Raw genomic sequence first — 9,881 nt, 5'->3', positions numbered from 1 at the left:
TCGCGCTCCCCGCTCAGAATTGGCGGGAGCTTGTTGCGGGTAAGGATTGCCGGCTGTGATTGGCCTACAGAGTACTACGTCACACAACGAAGAATAATATGATTGGTAATTTCGCGAGCCTTTGCCACGCAACACGCCCTTTTTGGACCGTAACGGCCTGTGATTGGCCAGTAAGTGTGATTCCCGAGTAGGATTGGTCAGACGACAATAAAAAGTCACAAAGTTATTTGTTCAACTGCTTTGACTTGGTGATTTTTAGGGCTGTTCGATTCCAGAAATTTTGGAGTCGATTCCGAGACCTGGTTTACGGAATCGATTGAATCGATTCCAAGAGTCGATTCCAGACTCATTGTTTCGATTCTTTATCAATTCCATTAATAAAAGGGAAGTTAAATCTCATAATAAACAGCTAATTTTAAAGCATCCTTTGCACTTTTTGTGATAGAATGAATGGCATTGAATATTTATAGGTCTATTCTAGTATAAAATGTAGTGCATGTCCCAAAGTGCAACGCTTCAGTCGGGATACATTTGAGGGAACTTTTAAATACATTGAAAATGCCTGTTACCCCCCCCCCATCAGTTGGTCTTGTTATATATTACTATGCAGTTGTCCACTACCTTTTGTACACTAAATAAAAATGCCCAAACATACACTTTAAATTTATTTAAAAATCCAGGTTTTTGTACTGGTTTTTTTAATATAATATTGCAATATTTTTCATAATGCGTGTTTAAAATTTTAATTTTGAATTTGATTTTATAGAATCATTTTAATGTAAAAATTCTGTAAAATGAAAAACAAATATGCAAAATGTTTTAAAACATAGGCTTACTATAACAATATTGAGAATGAGTAGAGAAGTGTTAGACTCTTGCTTTTATGAGTGCAGACAGGTGGTGTAACATCAGTGAAGTTCTTACTATACAACAATTTTCCATCACAAATGTGGCATTTTATTGGATTATTAGTTTGATCCAAATTAAAATACTGGCAGACTACAGTATAGGTCTGGAAAGCAGCTGCCTGATGTGTTGAAGGGCTAAACAAACGGAGCACAATTTATGGCTGACGAATTACAAAAGATTCAGAATCAGGTTGATGATCGTTTAGCTGAAGTAATTTATAATCCACTTGTGAACTGAATTAGTGCTGTTAAGAATGTGTAGTAGTTCAGTGGTCACGAAAATTAACATATCTGTCCATTTCCCCGAGCGGAATCGAAGCTTTAGAGTCGATTCTTGATTCCTTTCGGAATCGATTCCCAGACCGAGTAATTTTGCTTTGAAGATTTCTATGGGATTTTTCGCTTCTTCTTCTTCTTTTTTTTTTTTTCTTTTCCCCCCGCTTTTTGAAAAAGTGTTTTTATAAAACTGTGGCTGTAATATTATGTGTTTTTGTACTGGAATGAAAATGTCAATGTTAGTGTTTCGAAGGGGACAATTTTTGCGTCTAAATTTGCGCAAAACGATTCAAACCGTAAAATCTAAAGTAAATCAGTATTCACTGGTTTCTGACCAAAATAACTGAGAGGTATCTAATCATTGCCACAAGGCAGGAAAAACAGCAGTCACAAGCACTGAGACCACACCTTTGACTGACTCTGATGGGGCTTGTAGTCTTCAACACTGACAACTTCCATTCACAGAGCACAAACTACACCGTTTCAAAACTACATTTCCCATAATGCCCCAAAAACGCTTCCAGTCCTGCAGACGAATCCCCTATCAAACTATTTAGCGGTGCACAGGTATCGTGTTATAAACTGGATATAACTCTGATGTTTTTGTGTATTATGTAGCAGCGTTTATTTGTCTCATGACGTGAAATGGCATCGTTTATTCTCCTAGATGTTGTAGAGTTTGACCATTTCTACTCTGCTGCAGCTGTATTTGGCAGTGTGTCGTCAGCTGCTGGCCTGTACTGTTATCAGAACAAATATAGTGATGTGAGATATATGTAATATAGAAGTATTACCATTAGAAACACCAGTTTACTGCAACATGAGTGTAACTTATTTCGTTTGAATACACTGATGTGATATTGTGTGGCTTGCAGTGTGCAACAGTTATTTGTTTATTTGTCTGGTAATTTAAAGGGATAATTCTCCCAAAAATGAAAATTAAATAATTGTTTCCTCACCCCTGTGTTGTTATAACCGCATATGACTTTCTTTCTTTCTTTCTTTCTTGTTAACACAAAGGGAGAAATGTTACAAAATGTTGTGCTCATTGATGTCATACAATGGCAGTTGATGGTGACCACCTCTTCAAGCTTCATAAAAGATGCAAAAGTATTATTCAGAAGCCTTATAAATAATTGTATGTGACTTATGCCTTGTTCTGAAGGCATTCGTTAAGGTTTGGTGAGAAACAAAGAAACCGAAAACTAACATTTATTTTGTGAAAATCTTCACTGACCGTTGCTCTGTCCATGAGAGTGCACGAGAACAACAGAATGCACAGTCCCGCTCGTGAGATGGGGCGTTATTTATTATTTTTTCAAAAATTTTGTGTTAAAAATAGAAAGAAAGAAAGTCATAAGGGGTTAACACCACAGGGGTGAGTAAACAATGACTGAATTTTACATTTTTGGGTGAACTATCCCTTTAAGTTGTGTGACCATAAATTAAGCTTTTGGCTGATTATTAAATCTTAAACTATTTTTATATTGTTTCATTTAGCACTGAAAACAGCAGTCCTTCAGTTCAAAAAGGAGAGCGTTCAGCATCAGGAACACATTTAACCAACTTTCACACAACTAAGGATGACAGGTAAGCCAGATGTGATTGACATATTGAAACTATGCATGCTATATTTTTGTGTATAATGAATTTAACATAAATGTCATGTTGTCATCAATTTGAAAGAGTTTTAGTTTGCTTTTTGAACACATTTTCAATTTCTATCCATTTTTGCATGACAGATCGAACAAACAACTTTCCCCCTCTGCCGAAGTTTCTTCGCATAAAGCCATGTTTTTACCAAAACATGGACGAGGAAATTCCACAACCCCACCGCCAGCTTGTGCGCCGCGTTTACAACCTTTGGATATGTGAGTGAAATGATCCTGATACAGATTTCAGATTTGATCTTAAAGAGATAGTTAACTCAAAAATGATTTTTTTTTTCATCATTTACTCACCCTTATGTTGTCCCAAACCCATATACTGTAATGTTCTTTGTATGGGTTAAGAGCAACAGTGGGGTAAATGATGACAGAATTGTAATTTTTGCATGAACTATCTCTTTAAAATGAAGGTACGTATCTGATGGCTGATACTTCTGTTTTTACAGTGTACTCTATCACACTGTGTGTTAATGTGGTAGCCTGCATTGCCTGGTGGGCCGGAGGGGGCAGCGCAGTTAACTTTGGCTTTGCGCTCCTCTGGCTTCTTGTTTTCAGCCCGTGTAGTTACACCTGCTGGTTCAGGCCGCTCTATAAAGCTTTCCGGTAAGGAAACCATTTTGGGGGAAAATTAAATGCTGAGGTTGATGTTATGCTTTGATTTAACTGGTCTTGTCCCTTTGTACAGGGCTGATAGTTCATTCAACTTCATGGCATTCTTCTTCATTTTCTTCCTGCAATGTGTTCTTACTTTCATCCAGAGTATTGGAATATCGGGTTGGGGTGTATGGTGAGTAACATGAAATGTTAAAGGGATAGTTCACCCAAAAATGAAAATTCTCACATCATTTACTCACCCTCATGCCATCCCAGATGTGTATGACTTTCTTTCTTCCTTCTGCAGAACACAAATGAAGATTTTTAGAAGAATTGTTCAGCTCTGTAGGTCCATATAATGCAAGTGAATTGTGACCAAACTCTGAAGCTCCAAAAAGCACATAAAGGCAGCATAAAAGTAATCCATAAATCTACAGTGGTTAAATCTATATCTTTTGAGGAGATATGATAGGTGTGGGTAAGGCTGGGTGAGATGACTATATATATCATGGCGACGATATAAAGTGTCAATAAATAGAGATTTTGCAATATCGTGTACATCACAATATGTAAATATCCATGTGCACAGCATGGGCTTATCTATCAGTGGGCAGGGCTTCATGTGAAACTGAGAGAATTTTAGAAACATGGATAGGGTTTACAAAATATTTAGCGGCTGCCCAAACAAATTCAGTTACATTCATCTCCCGTTCAGCGTTTCATAAGCACTTAATATGCTTCTCATCTGACAGGTACATCTGTGTTTCATGTGAGCGTCACATGAGCTATTTCTGTACCGCGCAAGTGCGCGCGAGTCCAACAGGATTCCTGATATTTTTACAGGAGAGCACAGAGTCGGATCACTCGTGGTACTCTATAATTTTTGATGCAGGAAAAACCCTGTGAAAAACATCTCCACAGAACGGGATGACTCCCAAACAAGTCAAGAAGATGAAGAGCAGCGTATTATTAAAACAGGTGTGACATCCGTGGTTCACAAAACTCAACACAGAGCAGAAAAATATAATATGCAAACTATGTCGGGGGCCTGGGTAACTCGGCGAGTAAAGACACTGACTACGACCCCTGGAGTCGCAAGTTCGAATCCAGGGCGTGCTGAGTGACTCCAGCCAGGTCTCCTAAGCAACCAAATTGGCCTGGTTGCTAGGGAGGGTAGAGTCACATGGGGTAACCTCCTCGTGGTCACTATAATGTGTGGTTCTCGCTCTTGGTGGGGCGTGTGGCGAGTTGTGCGTGGATGCCGCGGAGAATAGCGTGAAGCCTCCACACGCGCTATGTCTCCACGGTAACGCGCACAACAAGCCACGTGAAAGGCAACTGAGATTCGTCCTCCGCCACCCGGATTGAGGCAAGTCACTACGCCACCACAAGGACTTAGAGTGCATTGGGCATTCCAAATTGGGGAGAAAAAGGGAGAAAAGAAAATATGCAAATTGTGTTGCATGACCATAATCACTCATAAAACAAGCAATTTATTTGACCTCAAAATGAAGCACGCAAAATAATATTATGAATGCCAAAAGATGTGTTCTGCATTCATTCGGCTCTATTTTTTTATTTATTTTTTTGCAAGAAGTTTTTAGATTTATTTGATATTTATTTTTTGCAAGATGTGTTTACATAATTTTGGAAATTTTCTGCAAGAAGTTTTTATTTCCGTTGCATTATTATTATTATTATTATTTTACTTATGTATTATTCTCTGTTTTATTGCTTTTTCTATGTTTATAATAATGTTGGTCAACAACATATCAGACTGAAATAGGACATAATGTGAAACTTAGCATTATGGTAAATTTAGCTTTTTGTACATTGACTATTGTAAAGTTCCAAATAAAGTGAAAATTAAATAAGAGGAAATATTTGAAAGTATTTAATTCACTGAAAGAATTACCCAAAATTGTCATTATGTGGTTATTTGATAATTGTTTTTGCCAATTTCTATTAATTTTCCCAGAAAATGTATGATATCGTGATATACTGCATATCGTTATCGTGTTATAAAATTACTCATATCGTGATATAAGATTTTGGTCATATCGCCCACCCTAAGGTGTGCGTGAGAAACAGATTAATATTTAAGTCCTTTTTTTTTTTTTACTATCAATCTCCACTTTCGCTTTTAAAGTCATCGTCTTTTGTTTTTGGTGATTCACATTCTTTGTGCATATCGCCCCCTACTGGGCAGGGAGGAGAATTTATAGTAAAAAAAATAACTTAAATATTTATCTGTCTCTCCCCCACACCTATCATATCACTTCTGAATATATGGATTTAACTACTGGAATCTTACGGATTACTTTTATGCCTTTATATCCTTTTGGAGCTTCAGAGTTTTGGTCACCATTCTCTTACATTGTATGGACCTACAGAGCTGAGATATTCTTCTAAAAATCATACACATCTGGAATGACATGAGGGTGAGTAAACGATGAGAGAATTTTCATTTTTGGACAAACTTTATTTTAAGGATTTTTAGTCAAATTCGTTTTTTAAGAGGAAATTTGAACACTTCCATTGATGCTAAAGGAAGAATGTTTTTCTCTCTTTACAGTGGATGGATTGCCACAGTGATGTTTTTCAGCACAAACGTGGTCTCTGCTATATTCATGCTCATCGCTACTCTGCTCTTTACTGTCGTCACTGTTCTCATGGGGCTTGTTCTCATCAAGGTATGATTTGCATATACATACAAGCCTTGCCTTATTTGTAACTATTTTACCTTTACATGCTCAGCTGACACACAAAATATCTTAATGTTAAAGAGTAAATACTTCATTAAAAGCAGTGTGCGGTATGCAGAGAGCAGAGAGTATGGCAATGTTTAGGGTTCCCATAGCCATGAAAAACCTGAGTTTTTTCAAATGCTCTAAAGTATATTTCCTCACTAAATATTGCTCTTGTGTAGGGTAAAATTGCTCGCGAAGTGATGTCCGACTTGTGAACACATTTTTTTTTTTAATTGGTTCTTTTCAATTAATCAGTTGAACTGGTTCAGAATTCAGTCTGAAAGATTCATTAGCGAATCAGTCTAAATTTGAATGAATCCTTATCCAGTCCTTTCTTACAAACTAGGGCTGGGTAAAAAAATACTTTTTTTCCAACTACTTGTGATCTTTGTTTGAACAATCCAGATATTGATTCTTAAAATCCCAAGATCAATCTCTTTTACTAAAAAGTTTATTTCAGTTTTGGTTGTATTGATTATTTTATCTGTTAAATAAATAGCAAATAGCAATAGTTTGAGCCTGGTTGTTCATTTAAAAAAATTATATTTTGGGGGGCCTGGGTAGCTCAGCGAGTATTGACGCTGACTACCACCCCTGGAGTCACTAGTTCGAATCCAGGGTGTGCTGAGTGACTCCAGCCAGGTCTCCTAAGCAACCAAATTGGCCCGGTTGCTAGGGAGGGTAGAGTCACATGGGGTAACCTCTTCATGGTTGCGGTAACTCCTCATTAGGGGTTCTCGCTCTCAATGGGGCATGTGGTAAGTTGTGTGTGGATCGCAAAGAGTAGCATGAGCCTCCACATGCTGTGAGTCTCCGCGGTGTCATGCACAACAAGCCACGTGATAAGATGCGTGGATTGACTGTCTCAGAAGCGGAGGCAACTGAGACTTGTCCTCCGCCACCCGGATTGAGGTGAGTAACCGCGCCCCAACGAGGACCTACTAAGTACTGGGAATTGGACATTCCTAATTGAGAGAAAAAGGGATAAAAAAAAACAGAACTAAATTATATTTTTATAATATACCAAGTTAGAAGGTTTCCTGTATGATTTGCAGCATTAACAAAAAGAGAATATCTTTCATAACTGAAATATACCCAAATGAATCAGAATTGATGGAGAGCTTGTGAATTAGAATCAAACCAAATTGGAAAATTTGTGTCTGTATCGATACCCAGCCCCATTAGAAATGATTGGGAAGTTCATGGGAATTCATTAGTTAAAAAGTGTGTGAAAAGTTTGACATTAGTTTTGTCCCCTAAAAGGTTCATCGGCTGTACCGTGGTGGAGGTGGCAGTTTGGAGCGGGCCCAGGAAGAATGGAGCACAGGCATGTGGAAAAGCGCCCCTGTGAGAGAAGCAGGATTCAACGCCATCTCTGAAAGTGGCCCAAGCCTCCCTCAGTATCCTGCCGCTGTGCCCAATTACCCAGAGAGCGGATCCTGGTGATACCACTTTTGAACTATAGATGGAGCCAGAGTGCCACTTGTTGTCTTAACCTTAAAGGGGCAGTATGTGGAACAATGTTAGGATGGAAAAAACACTAAAACACAAAGCTGGATCAGTTACTTCTGTGAATAGTTGTTTGTTTGTTTTTTTCGCTTTTGTATATTACAGTTTTTTTAATATAGCAAAAATATGTTCTAGTCTAAAATTGATAACATCAGCACTCCTCAAAGAATCTTGGTATGAACACAAGAAAGAACATTTAAAGGGACAGTTCACCCAAAAATGAAAACTCTCTCATCATTTACTCACCCTCATGCCATCCGAGATGTGCATGACTTACTTTCTTCTGCAGAATACAAATTAATATTTTTAGAAGAATATTTCAGCTCTTATACAATGCAAGTGAATGGTGACCTAAAATTTTAAGCTCCAAAAAGCACATAATGGCAGCATAAAATTAATCCATATGACTCCAGTGGTTTAATCCATGTCTTTTGAAGCGATATGATAGGTGTGGGTGAGAAATAGATCAATATTTAAGTCCTTTTTTTACTATAAGTCTTTCCTTTGACATGCCTCAACCAGTAGGTGGTGATATGCACAAAGAATGTAAATCACCAAAAAACAAACAAAAGAAGACAAATGTGAAAGTGAAAGTGGAGATTTATAGTAAAAAAAGGACTTACATATTTATCTGTTTCTCACCACAGCTATCGTATCGCATCAGAAGACATGGATTAAATCACTGGAGTTGTATGGATTACTTTTATGCTGCCTTTATGTACTTTTTGGAGCATGAAAGATTTGGTCACCATTCACTTGCATTGTATGGACCAACAGAGCTGAGATATTATTCTAAAAATCTTCATTTGTGTTCTGCAGAGAAATGAAAGTCATACACACCTGGGATGGCATGAGGGTGAATAAATGATGAGAGAATTTTCATTCAACACTTTGAAACCAATTTTCCTGATTTAAAAAGAAGTTAATGGAAAATTTGAGTGAAAATATGTCAAATTTTGGCTGAAACACCCTCACATCCCAACAAACTTACTGTTCAGCAAACTGCTCCTTTAAAGCCATCTCAACACATTTGTTGAAACATTAGTATAAATATAGCAAAAAAGTATTTTTGGGACATTGTAACATTAAAGTACGTAATGATGAAAGGTAGAGAATGTAAAGCATGACGCATAATGAATTAATCTCGATTCTTTGAAGCATGATTAAGGTCTTGATTTTTTGTAAACATTCCGTTGATTTGTTAAGAGAATGAAATTGTTACATATCAAATGACTACATCCACCATAAACATATAAATCACTATACAGCACACAATCACATTACCGTTTTAGGGAAAGTGATTTTTGACAGGAAAAAGCTTTGGATTCTTTTCTAATTCATGGCAGCTTTTCTATATTCCTCAAGAAATTAGGTCTTGCATCATTTCAATAACAGTTTTCTGCCTTGATTTTTACTTTTGTTCAATATTTGCTCAGATTTTTAATATTCATGAACGTAAATTGACTGTCTTTGTAAATATGATTTCCATATGACAGACCGTTTTTATGCATTGCAGCAATGCATTGCAGAAATCCAGTTTTTCCTCTAACTGACAAAGTTACGTTGCAGGTTGCAAATACATTTTGTGCCTTCTCTCTTTTCTGTTTCTTCAAAATGAAGACAGCCTTAAATTTTCATTCATAATAAGCATGTGAAAGCCAATAGATTTCGAGTTTGCCGCAAGTGTTTAATGCTGTTGCTTCTAGATGTTTTTCTTTATCATTATGTTTCATCTCACTGATTTCATTGCGCTTCGTACTGGAACATTATGTTTACAAATGTGGCTGGTTTGAGTCATAAGACACTTATTGTCAATATGTGACTTGATCTTTGCTCCTTTTTGTTCTTCGAGATCTTCCACTACAGAGCCATAGGAGGTGGATTGTGAATTTAAACATTCTACGACCGCATCTCGGTGTTGCCAATGTATTTAGTATTCTTGTATATGCATCTGAAATGTGACCGGAATGGCTCTTTAACTAACCACAGTTAAATAAAAAACATTCCTTTTCAGTTTGGAGTTTCTTTTATTGTAGTCACTGATTGTTACAGGAGTGTGAGTGTGATTTACAGTGACAAAATGACCAGAAGTCTTTCATTTTCAATGAATGGGTGGATTTTAGGTGACGAGCTACTGTAATTGTTCCTGACGGCACAAAGTTGGGAAATGTTTCATT

General features: G+C 37.1%; 1 protein-coding gene across 2 annotated transcripts; it reads left to right on the top strand.

The window, feature by feature from the left end:
• The first annotated feature begins 1,681 nt into the window (after positions 1-1,681).
• Positions 1,682-9,717, top strand: LOC127439315 (secretory carrier-associated membrane protein 4-like). Of its 2 annotated transcripts, XM_051695589.1 has the most exons (7): positions 1,682-1,751; positions 2,685-2,774; positions 2,927-3,055; positions 3,298-3,454; positions 3,537-3,638; positions 6,021-6,138; positions 7,459-9,717. In XM_051695589.1, exons 2-7 carry the CDS (start codon positions 2,768-2,770, stop codon positions 7,639-7,641), a joined length of 696 nt encoding a protein of 231 aa, XP_051551549.1. In that variant the 5' UTR covers positions 1,682-1,751; positions 2,685-2,767; the 3' UTR covers positions 7,642-9,717. The 2 variants fall into 2 exon arrangements, with proteins under 2 accessions (XP_051551549.1, XP_051551550.1); XM_051695590.1 differs by lacking the exons at positions 1,682-1,751; positions 2,685-2,774 and having other exon boundaries at positions 2,920-3,055.
• The last annotated feature ends 164 nt before the right edge of the window (positions 9,718-9,881 follow it).

Source organism: Myxocyprinus asiaticus, chromosome 50 (assembly GCF_019703515.2).
Source record: "Myxocyprinus asiaticus isolate MX2 ecotype Aquarium Trade chromosome 50, UBuf_Myxa_2, whole genome shotgun sequence".
Classification (NCBI taxonomy): Eukaryota; Metazoa; Chordata; class Actinopteri; order Cypriniformes; family Catostomidae; genus Myxocyprinus; species Myxocyprinus asiaticus.
Note: the sequence above shows the minus strand (reverse complement) of the source record. Positions and strands in the feature narration are given on the sequence as shown.